A 25,060-nucleotide genomic window follows, 5' to 3' on the forward strand; every position below is an offset into this window, starting at 1 on the left:
ATACAAAATGAGATTAGGCTCTAGACTGCGTATAAACTGAGATACAGCCATAATCTGCATACAAGATGAGATTAAGCTCTAGTCTCATATAAAATGAGATAAGATTAGTATAGTACTCCTGTAAGGTAAATATGGGCACAACACAGTACTGCTACTCTTATCCTGTATATATTGAGAAAGCAGGGTACTACTCCTTCTATCCTGTATATATAAACACAGCAGGATACTACTACTCCTATTATGTATATATGGGCACAGCACAGTACTACTACTCCTATTGTGTATATATGGGCACTGCACAGTACTACTACTCCTATCCTCTGTATATGGGCACAGAACAGTACTACTACCCCTATCTTGTATATATGGGCTCAGAACAGTACTACTACTCCTATCCTGTGTATATGGACACAGCACAGTACTACTACTCCTATCCTGTATATATGGGCACAGCACAGTACTACTACTCCTATCCTGTATATATGGGCACAGCACAGTACTACTACTCCTATCCTGTATATATGGGTACAGCACAGTACTACTACTCCCATCCTGTATACATGGACAATGCACAGTACTACTACTCCTATCCTGTATATATGGGCACAGCACAGTACTACTACTCCTATCCTGTATATATGGGCACAGCGCAGTACTACTACTCCTATCCTGTATATATGGGCACAGCACAGTACTACTACTCCTATCCTGTATATATGGGCACAGCACAGTACTACTACTCCTATCCTGTATATATGGGTACAGCACAGTACTACTACTCCTATCCTGTATATATGGGTACAGCACAGTACTACTACTCCCATCCTGTATACATGGACAATGCACAGTACTACTACTCCTATCCTGTATATATGGGCACAGCACAGTACTACTACTCCTATCCTGTATATATGGGTACAGCACAGTACTACTACTCCCATCCTGTATACATGGACAATGCACAGTACTACTACTCCTATCCTGTATATATGGATCGTGACAGGACCGGGTAAGTTAATGTGCCCCAATGTGTTCATGTAACTTGTTTCTGGCTGTATTGCAATGTCCTGTAACTGTCTGTATGCAACCAAGGAACTAGCAACCTGTTAGAACCTGCCTCTCATAGTGTATGTATGTAACTGTAACGTTAATCCTGTCTCTAATTGTGTAACAATTGCCGGAACACTATGTACAAAATAATTTCCCCCCAGGAGATATATAAAGTTGTATCGTATAACACTGAGCCAGTCAGCCCTCATCTTCCAGTATTTTCCTATATTTACACACAGTGGGGCTTATTTACTAAGGGTTGCGGATCGCACTTTCGTTGGACAGTTTATGGTTTTTGGGATTTGTGCAGCTTTGACAGGTATTTAACAGGTGTCTGCGCTGGGATTGTGTCACACATGATTGGATTGTGGCGCAGCGGCGGCTTCCATGGGACAGAAATGGGGGGGGACGATCCGGCTGATTCGGACTGAGCGCGGGATTTAAGATTCGACTTATGTCGCAATCCCAAGCACTTACATGCACTGGGAAGAAGAAGGTGAACTCTGTGGGACCTGAGCGGGGAAGTGACACATGCAGGATATCGGGCGCACGATCTTAGTGAATCGCGGCACAGGGCATTATCGTCGGGCAATGCACTTTCGTGAACTCCAAGGACGGGGTAAGTAAATGTGCCCCACTATCTGTGACTGTGTATCGTTATGGAGTCATGGGAGTGCGGGTTCTCACTTCATGTGACCTTCTATCACATCATTTCTTCTCTTCTTTCATTTGCGTAGAATGATTGTAAACTTTGACAAAGTGCAAATTGTTCTATCAGCAACTAAGTCTTTTTAAATTGCAGCAAACCCTGAAGAGATATATATATATAAAGTATATACAGTATGCAAGAAGCTTTTACATCTGCATCTATGGATGTTCTGCTCCTCCAAGGTTGGCGAGAATATTGTATATAGAAGCTGAGAATAACATTAAGGCCGCTGAATGATGTGAGATCTTCATCTATGGTTATTTCCTTCTGTGCCACACGCTAAGAAAATAGAGCTGAGATAATGGGGCACATTTACTAAGGGTCCGAATAGCGCATTTTCGTCGAGCTTCCCGACTTTTTATCGTTTTGAATTGCCCCGTTTTTTTGGCGTACGCAATCGGATTGTGGCGCATCGGCGCCGGCTTGCATGCGACATATATCGGGGGCCGTGGCCGTCGGACAACCCGACTGACTCGGACAAATTGCGGAATTTAAAAACGAAATTGTGTCGCAAGATCAAGCACTCACATGCACTGGGAAGAAGAAGGTGAACTCCGCGTGCTGCACTTTAGTCGAACTTTGCACTGTCTGCGCTGGGATTTTGGTGCACGGGATCGGATTTTGGCACAGCTGGGCTGGCTTCCATGCGACACAAATTAGGGGGCGTGCACCATCAGACAATCTGACTGATTCAGACTGAGCGCGGGATTTAACTCAAGCACTAACATGCACTGGGAAGAAGAAGGTGAACTTTGGCAGACCTGAGCGACACATGCAGGATATCGGGCGCACAATCTTAGTGAATCGCGGCACAGTGCATTATCGCCGGACAATGCACTTTCGCTGAACTCCGTGGACGGGGTAAGTAAATGTGCCCCAGTTGGTCCACAACCTCCTCACCATAAGTAGTAGGCACTTTGAGATTCTACCCCCCCTCCATGTGCAGTGCAGCGTTATCTCTGCGTAGCCAAATTTACCCATGTTATCACCGTCCCTTTAAAATGTAAGACCTCACGCAATAACGTTAGTACAACAGAAGCCTCTGCTTAATATACCAGGCACATAATCCTCTGGAGCTGAGCGCTGTCATACTTGCTTCACCCAAAGACTTTATCATCTATTTTTCACAGTAAGTCTCTGCGAGTCTGGCGACATGAAAAAGATGGCATCTGAAGTTAAAACATTTGTTTTCATTCCTCCGACAGCGATGATCTATGCGGCTTTGTGTCACTTCCACTTAGCCATGGAGAAGCCCCTGGAGATTACAGCAGACGCTTTGTATGGCTCATCCAGGAATAGCCGCATATTCCAGCCTCAGATCTTCTCATCTTGGTATTACATAAATTATCTCAGACGCAGACGAGGTGCGTAGTTTGGAAGGACCTATGGAACACAACCCCCACTGCCTGGTACATCTTCTGGTCCTATAGGGAAATTGCAGATTGTGACCACCATGATTGCTGCAACCTTTAACCAAACTTGATGATCCAATCTCCCCATAGACATTCTTACAGGAAGGGGAAAAGAACTAATTGGTTTGTCTTAGTGACCGCCTTGGTTTTCACCCTTTAACCTCTATACGGGTATCTGTAATTTGCTGCAGCAAGACAACCAGGTCACTACCTCTTGAAATGGTCCTGATGTAGGTGGCAGACACTGCAGAGACAAGAGGCGCCAAGCAAAGCACCAGGGGGAAGGCAAGGTGGTTGTCCGAGATCAGGGCTGGTGTAGCGTATGCAAGTCCAGGTCGACACCAGAGATCAGAAGGACAAGTATATGGAGGAAATCAATATAAAAAAACAACCATGGGGCCAGACAACTGTAATAACAGAAATCCAGTTGTATGAGAAGATAACCTTCCTTACATGGCGGTTTGAGTGGATGTGATAATGCAGCACTAATGGTAGATTCCTGATAAGCAGATCAGATACTTCATGATTCCTTTAGTGCTATGAGATGCTGTGTGCTGACAGTGTGCTTAGATTAGCAGGGTGCAGGTTTATCTACACTTTCATTTGTCTTCTGTAGATTCTACTAGTATCTGACACATAGAAAAAGAGATGTGCCCGCACCACCCCTGTGACTCACAGGATGACTTTGGCAGGGAGTCAGGTAATGTTTATAAAAGTACAGAAATGATTCCTATAAATAAAGATTATTAAATGCCAACAAAGGCATTTGTAAACTTATTATTGTAAAACACTATTGGAACCTGTCACCAGCTAAAACTTACATTCCTGCTGACAGGTTCCCTTCAATTATTTATTGTTGTGTCTGGGGGCCACTTTTACTTTCATGTTTTCTCTCTGGTCTGAATTAATTAACATTTGCATAGAAGCTCGAGAAACAAGAAGCCAAACTCTTCAGCAGTCAGGAGGGGCTATTATGGTGGTCTGGACCAGATAGAGAAGAAAAGGACATAGAATGTCTATGGTAATAAAAGATGTTCCCAGTAAGTTACTGGATTTAGAGAGGAGCCATCACCTCTCCCGTCTCCGGTAATATTTGGACACAACAGTTTACCTCCTACAAAGGTTTAGAAATGTAATTTTGCAGCAACATGACGCTTTTCTTGTTGTGGAGACCTCAGGCTCAGACTGGCCGATACCCATTAGATTTTTTAATAATTAAAGCAAAATTTGGAAAATTTGTCATAGTTTATTGTGCACGATCTCAGCTCCGGAGCAGGTAGTAAAGAGACCTCCGGAGTACTGGGAAGTAATAGTAAGCCGAGTAGGACCTTATTATTTTAGGTTGTTCTAAACCCTTTCGAAAAAATGTAGTCTTTGCCTTTGGCAATCCCTTTAACTCTTGTGCAGGACAATGCAGCAGGGACCTGAAGGACCGTAATCATCTTATAGGAAGACCAAACCCTACAAGAAGCCTCTCCTAACTCTGCCTATGGAGAAGCGATCAATGACGAAGGCGAATAGGATCACCTGGGTCAGTGTTAAGTCACAAGCAACCGCCAATGTCAAAGGTCAAGTACCAGGGGGCAACAATTACATAAACTCTTTCACAACGTCAAAGGGGCCGAATGGTTGAGTAGATAAGAGCACATCTCCAAATTGGTCTTGTAGCGGTGATACATCCTCAGAAGGAATCAAGTCGTGGTCTATGGCGAGCGGCTCACACTGCAGCCCCCGGGCCAAGAATTCAATTTTATATCAAATGTTACATATCCGTCAAGTATAGAGAGCGGCGCGGACATGAAAGGGCTCTGTATGGAGGGGAAATGGGGATCAAAAACTTTCAAACACTACATCTATCTACTTACACATCCTGATGTAACAAAGAGGAGAAAAAATGAATAAAAAAACATGAAAGACTGAAATATCAGCATTCCATTACTTTCCATTCACTGCTATAATAACTTTGTTTCGTTTTGAAGAGTATTTTATGTCTTTTTTCGGTGTGAAGTGATCAAATCCAATTATTTGTGTAATAATAACTTCAGCTGAAATTTGTTACAGTTCTCGGAACCATCCGAAGGAAAATCTTTGTGTGGATGTACCTACCTGAGCATAGGGTGTGGCTAATTTATAACTTGCCAACACTTACAGTACATTCAAGGGGCTACCCGAAATTTGCGAGACCTGCTGCAGAGTTGGCAAAATTTCTTGTGAGCCACCAAACCCTTCTGGATCCTTGAAGTACTAATGGAACAGTCAGTAGTGGATTGCAATATAGGTGTTTTGGGTGATAGCCCAGAGCCCAAGTGTACTAGGGGGCCATGGTCACCCAAAACACCCACCAAATTTTATACAGCGAAGGACCTTCATCCATGAAATCCTCAAACATCTACTCCTGTGCTCAATACAGATGCACACAAGAGCCATTTCAGGACCTTTGAAGCTCCTCCAAGGGTCCATTTAAACCATGAAGAAGGGACACATCCTCCATTCCCCAAGTAGCTGATTCTAGTACCAAATGTAGGAAGTGACTCCAGACTTGTGGGGGCTATGATAGTCATACAGCTCAGGACCCATGTTGGTCTTAATCTGCCCCTGGAACCAGTCTTTGTCCTCGTGGACCTGGCAAAAGACCAAAACTCTGTCCGTTCTATTGGAAACATTCACCCAACAGAAGTACAAGCTCGAGAAGATACCTGCTGGCTCAGCCGTCTGTAAGACTCTGGGGTAGCTGTATACTGTATGGAGGCAGCAGTGAGACCATATGAGGAGGTTGAGGGAACTTGGTGAAATGATACACTGAGGGCACTTAGGAAGCATTGTACTGGGCAGGGGTGTCCAACTCATTTACCCCCAGCCTCATGGTTGCCTTAAAAGGGCCAAATGTCATTTTATTACTGTATAAATGTATCTACACGAGCTGTTAAGTAGTTACATTTATGAAGCATAACCTTTACAATCATCCATTTGAGGGCAACTACAATGCTGAACATATTGCTAAGTAACCCCTTCAGTAGCAAATAGTCCCAGTGTCAACCAGTAGCCAATTATGTAAGTGCTTACAATAGTCACAGTGCCCCCACAATTACCGGTAGTCACAGTGCCCCCACAGTAGCCAATAGTCACAGTGCCCACGCAGTAGCCAATAGTCACAGTGCCCACACAGTATGCAATATTCAGAGTGCCCACACAGTATCCAATAATCACAGTGGCCACACAGTAGCCAATAGTCATAATGCCCACTCACTAGCCAACAGTCAATGCTGTATAAGGGACATTATATAGTGTAGTGGCACATTAGGGGCATTATACTGTGGTGGCAATATGGAAGCATCATTCATACTTTACAACTATCCTAGTGTGCCTAAGAGTTGCTAATCCACCCCATGCTTTAACTTGCTGACCTCAATCTCTCGGAGCGGTGTAGGACCTAAAATCAATAGCATTGTAATGAATGTTGATTAGGTTTCTAATTAATTTGAAGGTATAATACATTAGGTAAATCCTAAGGGTCAGGGTGCATGAGGCTCTAAAGATCCCCTGAGGCCCCATGGAATCACCAGATAATATTCAGCATGCAGCCGCTGTATTAGGTTGAAGCCTTGTGGTGTTCAGCCACGTTGTCCTTAGTCCTTAGTTAGTAAACTGCGTCATACATTAGTGTTAGATTTTAGTACACCTATTATTATGTCGCTGGTGTATACTGCCCTATGGGGGTCAGCATTGTCTGGGTAATGATATTTATGCATTCAGTTCAATCTCTGGCAAGTAAGAGTTTACATTATGATTTATGGATTCTGCTCCACTATATGTATTATCGTCAGCATGACATACACTCACCGGCCACTTTATTAGGTCCACCATGCTAGTAACGGGTTGGACCCCCTTTTGCCTTCAGAACTACCTCAATTCTTCGTGGCATAGATACAACAAGGTGCTGGAAGCTCCTCAGAGATTTTGCTCCATATTGACATGATGGCATCACACAGTTGCCGCAGATTTGTCGGCTGCACATCCATGATGCGAATCTCCCGTTCCACCACATCCCAAAGATGCTCTATTGGATTGAGATCTGGTGACTGTGGAGGCCATTTGAGCCCAGTGACCTCATTGTCATGTTCAAGAAACCAGTCTGAGATGATTCCAGCTTTATGACATGGCGCATTATCCTGCTGAAAGTAGCCATCAGATGTTACAGGGTACATTGTGCTCATAAAGGGATGGACATGGTCAGCAACAATACTCAGGTAGGCTGTGGCGTTGTACCAAGGGGCCCAAAGAGTGCCAAGAAAATATTCCCCACACCATGACACCACCACCAGCCTGAACCGTTGACACAAGGCAGGATGGATCCATGCTTTCATGTTGTTGACGCCAAATTCTGACCCTACCATCCGAATGTCGCAGCAGAAATCGAGACTCCTCAGACCAGGCAACGTTTTTCCAATCTTCTACTGTCCAATTTCGATGAGCTTGTGCAAATTGTTGCCTCAGTTTCCTGTTCTTAGCTGAAAGGAGTGGCACCCGGTGTGGTCTTCTGCTGCTGTAGCCCATCTGCCTCAAAGTTGGACATACTGTGCGTTCAGAGATGCTCTTCTGCCTACCTTGGTTGTAACGGGTGGCGATTTGAGTCACTGTTGCCTTTCTATCAGCTCGAACCAGTCTGCCCATTCTCCTCTGACCTCTGGCATCAACAAGGCATTTCCGCCCACAGAACTGCCGCTCACTGGATGTTTTTTCTTTTTCGGACCATTCTCTGGAAACCCTAGAGATGGTTGTGCATGAAAATCCCAGTAGATCAGCAGTTTCTGAAATACTCAGACCAGCCCTTCTGGCACCAACAACCATGCCACGTTCAAAGGCCTCAAATCACCTTTCCTCCCCATACTGATGCTCGGTTTGAACTGCAGGAGATTGTCTTGACCATGTCTACATGCCTAAATGCACTGAGTTGCTGCCATGTGATTGGCTGATTAGAAATTAAGTGTTAACGAGCAGTTGGACAGGTGTACCTAACAAAGTGGCCGGTGAGTGTAGATTTTTTTTTTGTTCTTTTGGCATAAAAGTACTGCAAAAAGCCTCTAAGTGTCACATTTATCACTTGTTCTTTTAATCCCCTCTTTTCTTTGAAACCTACTTCCAAAATCTCTAATTTTTACCACTAGGGGGAGCTCAAGAAGTAATTGCATACAGAGTTATCATAGAGTGCAGTGTATAATCAGTCTGCATTAGGCTCCTGTGCTCCCTCTAGAGGCGGCTCATGTAGAATGAATGTTATCATTGAAATCTATGTTTAGGAGCTGTGTAGCCAAAATAAAATATTGTTATTAGGGAATTAATACAGAAACACAGAAACAAATGCAATGCTGTACAAATGGGACCTCTGCCCCTTCACATAATGTCCTGTTGAATTGCACAAAGCAGAACAGGCTCCTTTGGGAAATAAGGTGAAATGCTGAGCTATTATCCTCTGGGATTTATACATCATGTTAAAAGGATTTTGTAGCTGCACAGAAATCTGTGGAAGTGGCTTAAAGGACATTCACATTACTGATCCATCACCACTGCTGGTCTGGTGGTGCCTGGGTCCTGCTGCTCTCCACTTTCTGCTCCAGCAGCAGGGGTGATCACTCACTATCCAACCATAAGATGGGGTGGGCCATCCCTGTGGCCAGTCTTTTCTTACAGCCCCTTTAAGTAAATGGAGGCTGAGTGTGAAGTAGAGTTGAGCAAATCAATGGGGCAGATTTGCTTACCCGGTCCTGTCGCATTCCCGCGGCACGTTGTCCGACGAGCATTCGGGTCCGGCGCGATTCACTAAGATTGTGCGTCCAATTTCCTGCAGGTGTCACTTGCGCGCCGAGGTCCGCCGGAGTTCACCTTCTTCTTTCTGGTGCATGTGAGTGCGTGATCTTGCGACACATTTCATTTTTTAAATTCCGCTTTTTTTACAAATTTGTCAGGTTGTCCGACGGCATGCCCCCCGATTTCTGTTGCGTGCACGCCGGCGCCGTTGCGCCACAATCCGATCGTGTGCACCAAAAACCCGGGGCAATTCAGTGCAAAACGTAAATATTCGGGGAAACCTGACGGAATTGCGGTCTGTGGACCCTTAGTAAATGAGCCCCACTGTGTTGGCTCCTAGATTTGATCTAATTCTTTGATTTTCATGCACTGAATTGAAACTTTTATGATTCTCTTTAGATGAATGTTTCAAAATGGCGCCGTCAATGGCGGCCGTCATACAAATTTGGTTTGAAAGCTTAAAATTTTTCCATATTTGCTCATCTGTATTATACCACCCGTGTTACAGACAGCAGGTTGTGGATCCACTGTGTCACCTCCGCAGTTTTCTCTGGACATCATCTAAGTGACCTCCATGGTTTTCACCCTCTAACCCCTGTATAGGGATCTGGGTTCTGCAGGAAGCTGGAAGAACATGAGGGAGCTACATCTTGAGGAGCAAGTGTAGGTAACGGCCAGTCTAGCCTAAGCTCCGACAATGGGCAGAGGGCAGGGTAGACGGAGGAAATATAGAGTCGATACTCATACGGTAATCATACTGTACAATGGGACCGGAAGGATAAGAAGTCCTAGAAGAACACAAGAGATCAGCAAGTCAAGGAGGACTAACGACAGACAAGTCGTGAACCAAGGCAGGAACATAGGCACCCATCAGCATCTAGGAGATCCTCATAGGAACCTTCACTGCTCAGGCATCTTCCTGTAGGAGGGGGTTCCTTATATTACCAGGGGTAACTGGGTAGTAGAGGATGCTGGGAGCTTTAGAGGGGAACTTTGTGTATCAGTAAGTTACCACCCGTCAATGAGCCTAACGAAGACCAAGTTGAGTCACCTTAGTACTATTATTTTACCAGCTCTAGATAATTTCTATTGACCTTTTCCGAAACTCTAGGACAACCCCTTTAATGTTGGAACCATTTAATATGCATTTCCCTCTTGGTCAGGCTTACCGGGGATTTTTTTTGGGCACTCCTGGACATTGCACTCTTTACTTCTTTGGGGTTTTAGTTCTTTTTCACACAAACTGTTATTCATGGTCCGGTTGTTATCGGTATCCACGCACCGGACGCTTCGTTGTTGGACGCCATCACCGCACGATGACGAACACTGGAAAAAAAATGTTACAGAGTGAAATCTACTGTGTGATCTGATTTTCTACAGCTATTATGGGAGGATACAATGGACAGATGTGTTGTCAGAAAATATTTATTGTATGGATTGTTGTGTTACAATGTGACGATTATTCAAACTGCAAAAAGAGGAAATACCACAAGACAATGAAATGACACTGCAAATCAAGTCCCAGTCTATGCAGTTACTATAAGTGTCTGTGTCAGTCCACCCAGTGCGTGTGTTGTGGGTTACATCCTCTATTGAAAATAAGCTGCCTCTGCGTATTCTGTCCCAGTCTATATAGTCATGCAAATTGATTTTCTATATTTGCCTGTGTCTATTCATCCAGTGCTTTTGTTGTGGGTTGCATCCCCCATAGAAAATATGCTGACTTTGTGTCTTCTGTCCCAGTCTATACAGTTAAGTCATACAAAGTGATATTCTATCTGTTCTGGTGTCCATCTGTTTATTGTTAGTTTTGTTGGTTGCATGACTTTGTATTTTGCCCCACTCTATACAGTTAAGTCATACAAAGTCATATCCTATACTTGTCTGTGTCCATCAACCAAGTGCTTGTGTGGTTGGTAGAATCATCTATTGACAATGAGTTAACGCTGCATATTCTGTCCCAGTCTATACAGTTAAGTCATAACAGTTATATTCTATCTGTTCTGGTGTCCATCCACCCATCGTATGTTTTGTTGGTTGCATCCTCCATAAAAAATGAGCTGACTCTGTATTCTGTCGCACTCTATACAGATAAGTCATACAAAGTCATATCCTATACTTGTCTGTGTCCATCAACCAAGTGCATGTGTTGTTGGTAGAATCATCTATTGACATTGAGTTGACTCTGCATATTCTGTCCCAGTCAATACAGTTAAGTCGTACAAAGTGATATCCTATATGTGACAGTGTTTGTGTTGTGGGCTGCATCTTCAATTGATAATGAAGTGACCCTACATATTCTGTCCCACTTAATACAGAAAAGCCATACCACGTGACATCTCATACATGTCTATGTGTGACCACTGAATGATTGTGTTTAGAGCTGCAGCCTGATGTGATATAGTAATAAATTATTGTGGCTTCAAGTCAAATTGGATTTCTGAACCAGATTTGAGCTAAGATAAATGTGGACATTAGCAGAATATCACTTAGCAATGTTCTATCTCATATTAATGATATCAGGTCATCTGGGGCCACACACCAGCACAGAGCAATTAGGGATGACCTTGGGTGAGTACATTGGTGACACACACCTGGGGGGAGGGGGGGTAATCTCAGCCATAGCTGAATGTACATCTACAGTAAGTACCTTAACAAGATGTTCTGGGGGCACAAGGGTCAATTGGACAAAAAAAAGCATCCGGAATAATTATATACATTATATCATTTGCCGCTTATCATCTGTAATACAAGTGTTGGGAATATGGGATGACGAGTTTTGTAGGCTTCTTTCTATAGGAGCTTTGTCCTGGCACCTTCTTCTTATCCTTTTAGTCAGTTATTAGGTCAAATTTCTAAAGTTTATGTTATGTGAAGTTCTCAGTATCAGTATGTTCTGACACAGGTAACTTCTGTCAAGCACCAGGAGTAGTGGACCCACTGGACCACCGCGGACTATGGTGGAGCCGACACCTGGGAGCGGTGTCTAAGTGGCCCCCGGTTTTCACCAGAGCCGCCGCAAAGCAGGTTGGACTTGTTGCGGGGTGGTACCGCCAGCTAGTTCCACAGGCGCGACTTTGTCCGCGGTGGCGGCCAAGGCAAACTACAGAGTCATGAGGTAGAGACGGAGTCATGGACAGGCAGGTGGCCAGGACAGGCAGCACGGGATTAGAGTCGTGGACGTAGCGGAAGGTCAGGACAGGCAGCAGAGGAGCAAAGTCAGGAACGGAATCGGGGTCACAACGGGAAATCACAATAAATGCAGAGGACATAGGGAACAAGCTTTCTCTAAGGCACAATGCACAAAGATCCGGCAGGGGACACAGGAAGGGGCTGGAAATTTATCAGGGCAGCCGGCCAGCACCAATTAGCGGTGCACTGGCCCTTTAAACCTTACAGAGCTGGCGTGCGCGCCCTAGAAGGCGGGAGCCTGTGCCGCGGGAGATGCCACTGGAATCCAGAAAGTTAAGTGAAGCAAAGGCGCACACGGAGGCACACGGGTCCAAGACATGGGTCCCAGGGGCACCTGTGACAACTTTTTTACACATCGGTGCGCAGTTATGTGAGGTCTTACTTTTTGTGGCATGAGCTATTGTTTCCATTACTATAGAACATTTTTAGAACTTTTCAATAAAATTTTCAGATGATACCTGTTTATTTAGTGTTATGTCAGGGGGGATGATTAGAATTTTTATTTAGAATTTTATGTATTTTTTTGTGTGTCTCGGGGACCCTTGTGGGTCTGATCCCTCATACAGCAGCATCTCAATCATGTGGGCAACCTTTAGGCTCCTGTTCTCCTGACTGCAGGGGCTCCCATTGGTTAGACCCCCCCATTTGTTACCCTTTCCCCCCCATGCTGTTCTATAACAAACAGACAACAAAAGGTTAAAGTAAAAGATATGAGATTGTTTTGTACTTTCTTTAGCTTTAGACCATTTTCGCGTCTCTTTTTGATGTGGTAAGGGGCTCATTTCTCTCCTGCGTTGTTTGGTCCCTTGTGTCCCTGTTCCTATACCCTCCATCATTCCCATATAATTGGATCTGGTCTATGTGGGAATAAGTTTTCCTGGTAGTACAATGTTAATTTATGTGATAAAGCGACCAATTGCGTTTTCTCATCCTTGGGGGTTCATATAATCTGCACCCCGGGCTCTAGTGATATTGGAGAATGGTCTGTGATTGTCACTGGAGGCTTCACGTCACACGTTACCTGTCATACAGAACTAATCCAATATCTGACACAAAAGATTATAAGAGGAAATGTTCCATTCCATAGGAAATATGTGAGATTAAAGGGAACCTGTCAGCAGGTGTTACCATACAGACTGCAGCCAGCGTTGTGTCTTGTAAGGACACATCAGGAGGATTCCAACGTGTCCTGGCACAGACGTATCCTATATGCCTATATAATGGGATACGTCACCCGGGGACCCCGCCACCTAGTGAATGCAAGGGGAGGAGTGTAAATCGGTGGCAGACAGTGATTGGCTGCTACTGATGAACAGGGCGTTCCCCCAGTGATGTCACTGTCCTAATATGGAGAGTGACATCACCGGGTCCTCCTTCCTGATGAGCAATGTATGCACTCGGTGGGGTTGTGCGGGGAGAGATGCAATACGCTGCATCCGCACCCATAGCCGCCCAATGGGAGGAATAGTGACCAAAGCATATACATTGGGTGCTTTCCCGGCGTACACACTGAACTTATCCAAAAAAATGTGATGTGAACCAAGCCTAAGATATTATCCGTGGAGAGATGTGTAATTATACCTTTTGTGTGTGTAGTAAGTAGCAGCAGGACTGTGAAATATGCATTTAGATTCCAGGATTGTAGCTCCTTTGAATGCATTGGGAGATTGTCCTCACACTGCTGTGATCTGTTCAGCCAGATATAGTCCCTGGAGAGATGTGTAATCAGACCAGCAGGACGGTGATATATGGATTTATATTCCAGAATTTTACAGTGCACAGGAACAAGTCCTCACACTGCTGTGCTCTGTTCAGCCAGTGTTAGATATTGTCCGGGGGGGTGTAATCTTACATTTGTGTATGTTATTAGTAGCAGCAGGACTGTGATATATGAAGTTTTACTTCAGGATTGTAGCTTATCCCAGTGTACTGGGTGTGTTTCCTAACATTGCTGTGCTCAGAAGGGCTGTGGAGAAGCAGAGAGCTAAGAGTACAGCAGTGTGAGGTCACACCCACAGTGCACTTGACAGACAATGGGGGTCATTTACTAAGGGCCCGATTCGCGTTTTCCCGACGTGTTACCCGAATATTTTCGATTTGCGCCAATTTCCCCTGAATTGCCCCGGGATTTTGGCGCACGCGATCGGATTGTGGTGCATCGGCGCTGGCATGCCCGCAATGGAAATCGGAGGGCGTGGCCGAACGAAAACCCGACGGATTCAGAAAAAACGCTGCATTTAAAAAACAAAAAGTGTCGCGGAGCTTGCACTTACCTTCACCAGGAATAGGCCGGTGTACTTGAGTGCATTTCAGCGGACTTCAGTGCAGCAGCGCCACCTGGTGGATGTCGGAGGAACTACCTTAGTGAGTCCTGGGCCGGACCCGAATCCACCGCAGAGAATGCGCCGCTGGATCGCAAATGAACCGGGTAAGTAAATCTGCCCCAATGGGCTCATTTACTTACCCGGGCCATTCGCGATCCCGTGGTGCGTTGTCCAACGCTGATTCGGGTCTGCCGGGATTCACTAAGGTCGTGCCCCCGATATCCTGCATGTGTTGCTGCTGTGCCGAGGTCCGCCGGAGTTCACCTTCTTCTTCCTGGTGCATGTAAGTGCTTGATCTTGCGACACAAATCGTTTTTTAAATTCTGCGGTTTTTCCGAATCAGTCGGGTTGTCCGACGGCCACGCCCACTGATTTCTGTAGCGTGAAAGCCGGCGCCGATGCGACACAATCCGATAGCGTGCGACAAAATCCCAGGGCAATTCGGCGCAAAATGTGCGACGTTCGGACCCTTAGTAAATGAGCCCCAATGTGACTGCAAAAAGGATTTTGGAGGATTATGGTCCATGTCATCTCTTTTGCTATTGAGTACTTTGGCCAAAAGGAAATAGGAAAACACCTGACCAGGTAATGACCCCCCTGAAGTTTCATGTGCTGTCAGGAGACACGCGGTAAGTCAGGGCAGAGGGGATCGCCGGGAATGTCAGTAACTAAGTGGCATAGAAGCGCATGGAGAGATACAATATTTATTATGGATGGTCAAGCTTTAAGGTAACCGGTGATGTGTGGCGCCCCCTCAGTGTGTGAGGCTGATGTACCCCATATGATCACATATACATATGGTATATACGCTGTACCTCCGTCCAGTTGCTCGCTTCCCAGCGGACACAGGGCTCCAGGCTGCAGTTTATCACCACCACCGGAGTCTTCCTCAGATCACAGCGGTTCTCCTTCGGACAGAAAACTTCCCGATGACGGGTCCCATTGCCACAGGCCTTTGAACACTGAAACAAAGAGCCAGGTAAAGGTAAGATACCAATAGTGTGATGTTACAATGTGTAATTATATACCTGTCCACAGGGGGCAGAATAACAGGATTATTTAGATGTTTGTGTCAATTATTTGCCATTTTATAGATCCACATGTGCTGTGACTAAGACCCCTCTGCCCCGTCACCATTCAGAAGCAGTGACCCTGTACATAGCGAGTCCTGCTCTCAGCAGACAATGCTCTGTGAGCGAAACACGTCAGCAGCAGCTGCACAGATCTCTCTGTTGGTTTGTTACAATGTACCAGTCTGGAGTCCAGGCTGTTTAGCTCACAGAGCATTGTCTAGACTGGATACAATTGTCTCCACTGTGCGCAGAACTAGCTTTGTACAGGGTCAATGTATCTAGTGTAGACTATGCTCTTTTCTCCTTTGTGTTATAGTTAGTCTGTGGAACATTGGGGCAGATTTACTTACCCGGTCCATTCGCGATCCAGCGGCGTGTTCTCTGCGGAAGATTCAGGTCCGGGCGGGATTCACTAAGGTAGTTCCCCCGATGTCCACTAGGTGTCGCTGCTGCGCTGAAGTCCGTCGGATAGCATCGGAGTTCACCGTCCTATGCGGGGTGCAGGTAGACCCGTGTCAAGCGACACTTTTTTTAAAAAAATGCGGCGGTTTCTCCGAATCCGTCGGGTTTTCGTATGGCCACGACCCCGATTTGTTTCGCGTGCATGCCGGCACCAATGCGCCACAATCTGATCGCGTGCGCCAAAATCCCGGGGCAATTCAGGGAAAATCGGCGCAAATCTGAAATATTCGGATAACCTGTCAGAAAAACGTGATTCGGGCCCTTAGTAAATGACCCCCATTGTGTCCTATAGACTGTACCTATGTATATCATGTTGACAGATTGTGATATCTTATATGTTGTTCTCCAGTGTTTTACAGTTTTCTGTAGATATCTATGCTCAGTAAGCTACATTTCCTGGACTCCAAACTGATACATTGTAACAAACCAGCAGAGAGATCTGTGCAGCTGCTGCTGATGTGTTTAGCTCACAGAGCATTGTCTAGACTGGATACAATTGTCTTTTGTACTATATAGCACATGGTGCTTAAGGGTTACAATACAACTCATCCCACAAAAATCTAAGGCTCCTCTGGTAGAACGAAATGTATGGATGAAAAAAATTTGAATGAAGGGGTTAAATCTCCGCTCCTCATGGGATTGAGTCCTTCTTTCTGTATTGCTTCCCCTACACAGGATGTAAATATCAATGACTTTACACGGTATAAAGACTGAATAAATGTAAAGAAAAGGGGAAAATTGCTACAATTAAAGCTGACAACATAAATACATGCATTAAACAGCAGACACAAAGCTGCGATTGCTCTTCCCTGACAGCGGATTGTTTATCGCGCCATATAGATGCAATATCCCGCCATCACAGATGCTATCCCAGATACACAACTTCCTACCAGGGGATCTTCTCTCATCCTCCTCCCATATATTCTATTTCTGAATGAAGTTTACTACGCAAAAGGTGAAAAAACGTAAACTATTTGGACATTTCCTGAAAGTTAAAGGGGCCTTCTGCGCGGGAATTCAGCCATTGTGAAGTAAACATATCTGGCATCTGCCTTTTATAAACTGATGCCTCCTTTCACTTGCAGGACAGGTCATTACTTAATTTAGCTCCAGTTCGTTCCCTGGTTGGCTGGAGAGGGTATGACCAGCTCTCTCATGCTGCCTTTAAACTTCCTTCCCCTTTAAGACTGGAGTTCCCATGATTTGATATATATATTCTATAACTGTCCTTTGCTGCCACCTACTGCCAAAATGTAGTATTGACACCTGCAGTACATTATGCCTACTACTGAAGGGTTAAGATGTGATGTTTATGTTATGTTGCAACATTTGTTAACTTCCCTGCAGAATCCCAGGCTGGCGATTGGCTGGGGGCTCAGCATGCTTTGGGATTAGCTCTGCAAAAGTTTATAAATATGAGCTCTTTCCAAGGCTCTGGGTCATTGCGCCTTTGCCCTTGGTGTGAATCTCTGTGTGCTAATACCATATAGACTGCCATCTTGTTGCCCAAGCAGCAGAGCCAATCTGGCTCCAACAACCTAGCCCTCCAACTACGGGACTAAAGCTGAGGTACTCACAAATTCCTGATCCACAGCCAAGAAATCCACCGCCTTGTTTGTGTCTGCAGGAAGGACTGTTTCTCAGTCTGTTACCTGCTGCTGTTTTGGACTATGTGCCATTAAAGAGACTGTGAGTTATTTCCATCTCCAGCGTGATCCCTGGCTGCTGCTAACATCACAGGCCTCATCTTTACCATCTGCCGGGTGATCCGTTACCACAAATACAGGGGGATCCTATATATATTCTTCCCCCCTCCCCCCACTTCTTGCATCCAGTCATGATGGGTGTGGACGAGGCCCGTAATAGTGAAACAAGCCACCATGACCAACTACAAGGCAGCCCCTCCGGTCACCTACCTGCCCCCACACTGCAGTCAGGGCCCGGTGGGGTAATGTTGCAGAAGCTTTTTAAAGGAGGTACAAGATAAGCTTATCGTACATTGGGTAATTTATGGGGAAGATTTCACGTTGGGTGCAGGATTGCTTTAAGGGTTGGGGTACATGAGCCTAAATTCTTCTTTAGGATGACAATGTGCTTAAGGGTTTTCATAATTTCAGAAGCAAGGTCAGATTATTTTCAGCAACACCTCCTAAATAATAATAGTAATAAATCATGATTTATATAGCGCCATCGTATTTTGCAGCGCTGTACAGATCATGGGGGACATATACAAAGAAAATAAGACATTACAGAGTAATAACAATCATCTGAAACAATACGAGCGAGGGCCTTTGTCACAAGAGCTTACAGTCTAGTATTAGTCTACAGGTTACAATACTAACCATAATCAATACATAAAGGGTCACCGTGTAACCTCCCCCCACCCAGGAGCACCCCCCCCCAATACCGCTCAATTTTGAGTTAATTTTTGTAAACCCAGTGAATTTCCTGCGTATTGAGCCATCAATGTCCAATTTTCTCAATATTTAGCAATTAAAACTTTCCCTCGTTAACCTCTAAACCTCTACAACCTGATGTCTCTTCTTCTCACTGAATATCTTTCTAATTGACTGTTACCTGGCGTCTGGGGAATAATTAGCATTCTGGGTAATTAATTGCTTCTTGTCGCTGCTCTTCTCATCGCTGCTACCTCAGGGAGACTTCCAATCCAAAAATAAGGAGCCTTTTACTATATTACATTGTTCCAGCAAGAGGTAACTATCGTATACAGGGGTGAACCTGCTGCCCAAGGTGAGCGATGGAGTGGTCCCCCTCTGCCCTATCCAGTAGATATATATTAGGTTATTTCTTTAGTATCATGTGAAGAAACAGGTCCTGCTTTGTAGCATCTGACTGCATCCCTAATGTTGCCCCCATCTTGCTGTAGGTGGTGCTGCCTGAGGCAAGGGGCTCAACTCACCTCATGGCTGCTACACCCCTGATCGTATCGGTTACCATTTAAAGGATAACCCATGAGTTGTCACCACTTATGGGGGAGCAGGAGGTTCAGCGGTAATAACTGTATGTGTAAATTGTGCATGTTGTAGTGTCTCCAAGTGCAAGGGATTGTCCTAACACTGCTTTGCCCTGTGCATTAAACTGCTCCACATCTCTCCTCTGAATGACTTCTATAGAATTTACCAGAGGTCTGCTACAGCTTTCCCTCAGAGCATTGGGTATGGGCTGCAGAGGAGCTCAATTCAGAGAACACAGAACCCTGCAGTGAGAAGAAAGAAAGAAAGAAAGAAGGAGAGAGAGAGAAAGAAAGAAAGAAACAAAGAAAAGAGAAGAAAGATCTAATGAGAAAATAGAGAATAGAAAGGGACAGTAGAAGGAGAAGAGTGATAGAGAAAGGAGAGGAGGATAGAGCTAAGGAGAAAGAAGAAAAGAAGGTAAAAAAGTAGGAGAGAGGAGAATGGGAGAGAGGAGAGCATAAGAGAGGAGGAGATAAGAAGAATGTTAGCATGGAGCCATCCGCAGGTAGACGGAGCGCGGCCATGACGGGGCGGGCTGGGAGGGGGGGGGGGGGTGTGAAGGGGGGGAGGCGGGAGTTTTGGGGGTGGAGTATAGGTTTACCTGATAGGTGGGTTTAATTTGGGGGGGTGGAGTTAGGGGGTTTTTAAGGGACGGCAGGAAGGGCCAGCCATCTTTGGTGGCCGAGCAAAATTGTCCCACCCACCCTCCCCATTATATGTTATGTATCAGGGTTGCATTGTGCTTTCACTGGGGAGGAGGGATACAAGTAGTTTCAGATCCTCTTGTTTAGGGCGGTGCTAGGGAGCTTAGGATGTCTTTTGTAAAGGTGGGCGGGTACTTGGCAACAGTTATACGGTAAGAAGGTAAATTGGTGGTGATGATTTTGGTTATGTCCGGCTTTACTATTAAAAGCTCTTCATAGACTGCTTGAGGGGGTGTACCTCAGCAGTTGGTTTGGTTATATGTTTGGTTGGTAGCCACATTCTGCTCTCGCCACTCGCCAGGAGGTTAGCGGCTTGTGGATATGGTAGTTGTGGTTTTGCACGCTGAGCGTGATTTTGAGCGGTATTTACAACTATGGTTTTGCAACACCCTCGCCGATGCAATGGCGAGGTAGTGCTTGCGAATACGTCCCACCTGTAGGTAACATCACATTACACTACATGGTCCTTATAGGATCAAGGGGAAATTGCAGTGGTTAATCCTGCCTGGCAAGGCAGAGGTTAAGTATTTTGTATAATGCAAGATGCTATTGACCAATGTCTGTGTTACATCCTGTCACTGTGCACTGAGAGGTAATTGGAGGAGCAGCCACCACCTGACCAAAGGGAGGTAATAAAACCCCCTAGCCCAGAATGTTCTAGAGGAGACTCTCCCCAGAGGAGAAAGAGAGACATCTCTCTCAGGAGAGAGACCGGTCCTAGTCAGGCCCTCTGGGTCTGTAGGACACAAGCAGAGAGTAGTTAGCTGAGCAGCAGCTCAGAGTCTCTAGCATACCAGACCAGTGCAGGAAGAGCCTAGCCCCTGCCTGAAGTGGAGCAATAAGACTAGAGTTAGTGTAGTGAGGAAAGGGGTATCATTCCTACCTTCAAGGGTGATACCTGAAGAGATCCAGGACCGAGCTGAAGCCTCCTCTAAGGACACAGCTGCCTCCCAGCCTGCTCTTACATCCAGGCTGGTGAAATACATCCTGTGGCTCCCTCCAAATACCTCTCCAGTACTCCACCTGTTAAAGACACGTTTGCTGCGGTTCCTGCGGTTCAAATAAACGAACTGTAAGTTGTTTTCTTCAACTTCTGTCTCCGTCTGGTCCCTGCTAATACGGCTGCCTTCATCACCGGCACCCTGTCCATCACCCAGAGACTCACACTCGGGACATTAAGGGGTTGCCCCAGGGAGATCCGCTATAGCAGCCTCTCCCTCATCATTTCTTGCCAACACCACCCTGCTGGAGACCTGCCAGGCTGTAGGACAGCCCTCCGGTTCCCCCCGTACCAAGCACCGTGACAATAGCGTGCTTAGGCCGCAACCGCCAGCCACTCCGGTACCGCGGGCCCCGGCTGTCTCCAGGCCACACCTCAAGGGCTAGGCCCCGGTGGGGGATGTTGCAAGTGGCGTCACGAACAGGATATTTACTTCTGTGCCTTATCCTGGCACTAAAGACTTTCCTTTATTAAAAGGACTGTGCTGCCTAACCCTGCTGCCATCCGGGTTTAGGCCCAAGGACTTGTGTGTTTCTGGAATGAACTGTGTTATACTGCTGCCACGTGCGGTCGAGCGCCGCTCCCGCACTCCAGAGGTTAATCCTGGCAAGAACTGTACCAGCTCTGCTACATCCGGCGCTGCCGCGCCCGAAGATTTTTACCTCAGAAACTGTGGCGCAGCAAATAATTCCAGCCCGCCAAAACCTTCACTGGCGGGAAACCCAGATGACGCATCAAGCTCCACCCACGCGCGAAGGGCGCGAACCCCGCCTCCTGTGGCGCAGGAAAAATTAGAGCCTGCCACAGCTCTTGGCGGGAAGGACTCGGACTCCTCCCACTGGCTCGAGGCGGACTTCCTGCCCTGCCTCAGAGAAGCGCCAGAACTGGAGTGGACTTTGGACAGAGAGGACAACGCCATGTGGGGTCCTCCGCCTTTCCCTCCTGTGGAGCGTCCGGAGTTTTATGAGGTCTTAGAGACTATGGTGGTGGTCTCTGCGCAGCCTGTCCGAAGACCCTCCGCTGGACATCGGCTGCACCGAGGATTGACTCGGGCCTTCGTCACCAGGACATGCTACCAAACGGTGACGCAGTATCAAATTCCACCCGGGCGGTTCCTCGTCCCTATCCCGGCTACCATCCCGGTACCGCGGGTCCACGTGGAGGCGCCACGTGGGGAGGCCCCGACTCCTGCTGAGCCAACGCCTGGGCCTAGTGTGGCCGTTCCACCTGCTCCGAGGCCTACTACTCCTGTTGCGCGGCCTGCTAGCCCCGCTGAAGTGGTTCCTGACCCTCCGGTGGTTCCTGCTCCTGTTCCGGCACCTACCTGTCGTCCAAGGAGATCCGAACCCGAACCGGAGCCACGAGCCCCAGCACCGAAACCTCCGCAGCCTCAAGGCCGAGGTGAGGCCGCCCGCCGGCGACTCCGAGACGCTGTCTCGGACCAGCGACGCCGAGAAAAGGAGGCCCAGCGGTACATGGCCGGTCGATCTACAGCTGGAGCTTGGGTCGAGAAGAATCGCACCACCGGCATGGTCCGGTTCTTCGACAAGCGGAAGGGCTATGGCTTCGCTACCCAGGACTATACCGGACGGGAAGTATTTATACCCCGCCGGTCCGTCAAGAGGCCTGATCTGCCGGAGAGCCTGCACAACCTCAAGCCAGGCGAGTGTATCGAGTTCTCCCTGCAGGAAGGACCCCGAGGACCCTGGGTGGCTGGCGTGCTCCGGATCCCCGACTCCGACGAGGACCGCTACTTCCCGCAGGACGACTGGTATGAGGACGACGAGTGGCCGGAGTCTCCGAACACCTCTTCCTCCTCGGCTGCAAGTCCCCGGGCGGTGACCCACGTGAATGCCCCATCCACAGTAATTGTGAGTACGGGTCCCATTGCCATCCATGGGCCGGGCATGATACAGGGCGCCACCCCCACCGGTTCCCCTGCCGGGAGCATTGCCAGGTCCCGCGGCTCTTCTGTGGGAGAAGACATCCCGGCTAGTGAACCTTGTCCGGAGGTTCCATCTAGGCCCGCATCTCCCCTTGCCGGTTACCAATGGGGTGATGACCCGGCCCCGGAAGAACCGGAGCTGGAAGGAGCCGCGGCGCGGCCGCTGGACTCCGTTTACTTTTTCCTGGACCCCTCTGTGGTCCCTGGCTCAGTTGAGCCCCCGGCTGGAACAGCCGACACCCCGGGCGACAGCGCTCCTCCCCCTGAAGGTCCGGAGGATGTTGCTGCACCTGCAGTGCCCACTGCTGCCACCGGGTGTCCCCAGCCGGCACCTACTCCCGCTGAGGATGTACAGGATTCCCTGCAGGAGCTGGATCCTGTCTTTGCTGAACCCAGCGATACTGACTAATCCCTGAAGGGCTGTAGCCCTCTCCAGGTACTTTGTCCATTGTAAATATATGTGTATTTATCTCCATTTACCCCAAAGAGCCAGAGACTTTCCTGAGACTCTTACCCTTATTTATCTCAGTCAAGAGATTATGTGCTATGATAGCACCCTTCCTCTGCCACAGCAGAGATGTCATCAAAGGACTCTGTCCCTCTCCAAATAGAGGAGACCCTTTGCTTCTTCATTGCACTTTTCCCCCACATCAAGGGCTGTACCCAGAAGATGGACTTTGTCATTAGAGACCTTCTGAGAGACTTTTGCCAAATACTACCAGGAAAAGTTGCCACTATATTTACTACTATTTTGCACTTAATGCCTTCCTTTTAGGTACGGACATTCTGTTTGCACTTTTTATGCCTTTCCTTTGCAGGAAAAGAGACATTTGCTACCGTGCTACCCTGAGTAGCCTATCCACCTCTGTAACGTTTGTAACGTTCAAGATGTGTACCCATTGGGCTCCTAGGCCAATGTGAATTAACCTGTTGCACACTGTCATATCTGCCAGTAGTCTGCATTAACCCTTTCATAGGCTTTTCAGGTTGTAGTGTGGCTGTGTCGGACCGTCTTTTGTGTAAAACACTGACCGCTACCTGATCCCTCAAACTGAGGTTTGCACATGGGGGTAGTCCGTAAACTGCGGGTCTTTAGGGGACCGGGGGTGTTACAGAGATAGCACCTGGATGCCACTCATACATGGGTAAGGTTGTCAGTCAGGAGGTACTCGTGTCGCATATGCTCATGCAATGCAGATAGACACCATATAATTGCCGCCAGGGAAGAAGCGTTGATCAAACAAATATACAGGCCTTGGTGCAAGGAGTGGATTACAGGACATGACACCACACCTTTCCTACTGTACAGTTCGGTTTAATGGCGTCAGCGACCAACTGTCATACAGCTATATTTTTGTCTTAGTCCGACACCAACCCAGGTGCCTGTCTCCAGGACCATGGGCGGTTTGTCCCTACACCTCACATAGCCTGCACTTCCTAGAAGTGCCTTTAGCCCCCTCTGTGCCCCAAAACATCTGTAGTCGAGCCGAGGGCGGCTCTTTCAATTGCCCCCGGGGTATGCAACACCCTCGCCGATGCAATGGCGAGGTAGTGCTTGCGAATACGTCCCACCTGTAGGTAACATCACATTACACTACATGGTCCTTATAGGATCAAGGGGAAATTGCAGTGGTTAATCCTGCCTGGCAAGGCAGAGGTTAAGTATTTTGTATAATGCAAGATGCTATTGACCAATGTCTGTGTTACATCCTGTCACTGTGCACTGAGAGGTAATTGGAGGAGCAGCCACCACCTGACCAAAGGGAGGTAATAAAACCCCCTAGCCCAGAATGTTCTAGAGGAGACTCTCCCCAGAGGAGAAAGAGAGACATCTCTCTCAGGAGAGAGAGACCGGTCCTAGTCAGGCCCTCTGGGTCTGTAGGACACAAGCAGAGAGTAGTTAGCTGAGCAGCAGCTCAGAGTCTCTAGCATACCAGACCAGTGCAGGAAGAGCCTAGCCCCTGCCTGAAGTGGAGCAATAAGACTAGAGTTAGTGTAGTGAGGAAAGGGGTATCATTCCTACCTTCAAGGGTGATACCTGAAGAGATCCAGGACCGAGCTGAAGCCTCCTCTAAGGACACAGCTGCCTCCCAGCCTGCTCTTACATCCAGGCTGGTGAAATACATCCTGTGGCTCCCTCCAAATACCTCTCCAGTACTCCACCTGTTAAAGACACGTTTTCTGCAGTTCCTGCCGGTTGCAATAAACGAACTGTAAGTTGTTTTCTTCAACTTCTGTCTCCGTCTGGTCCCTGCTAATACGGCTGCCTTCATCACCGGCACCCTGTCCATCACCCAGAGACTCACACTCGGGACATTAAGGGGTTGCCCCAGGGAGATCCGCTATAGCAGCCTCTCCCTCATCATTTCTTGCCAACACCACCCTGCTGGAGACCTGCCAGGCTGTAGG

The 25,060-nt window shown here is 47.2% G+C and overlaps 1 protein-coding gene across 1 annotated transcript in view; it reads right to left on the minus strand.

The window, feature by feature from the left end:
* The window catches only part of ADAMTS12 (ADAM metallopeptidase with thrombospondin type 1 motif 12), a 348,163-nt gene that overhangs the window by 8,734 nt on the left and 314,369 nt on the right, over positions 1–25,060 (minus strand). Inside the window, exons 22-23 of the mRNA XM_072134459.1 lie at positions 15,308–15,454; positions 10,146–10,302 (exon numbers count right to left, since the gene is read on the minus strand). Of these exons, the coding sequence (XP_071990560.1) occupies positions 10,146–10,302; positions 15,308–15,454 (304 nt within the window). The remainder of the gene's footprint in view (positions 1–10,145; positions 10,303–15,307; positions 15,455–25,060) is intronic.

This window comes from Engystomops pustulosus, chromosome 1, assembly GCF_040894005.1.
Source record: "Engystomops pustulosus chromosome 1, aEngPut4.maternal, whole genome shotgun sequence".
NCBI lineage: Eukaryota > Metazoa > Chordata > Amphibia > Anura > Leptodactylidae > Engystomops > Engystomops pustulosus.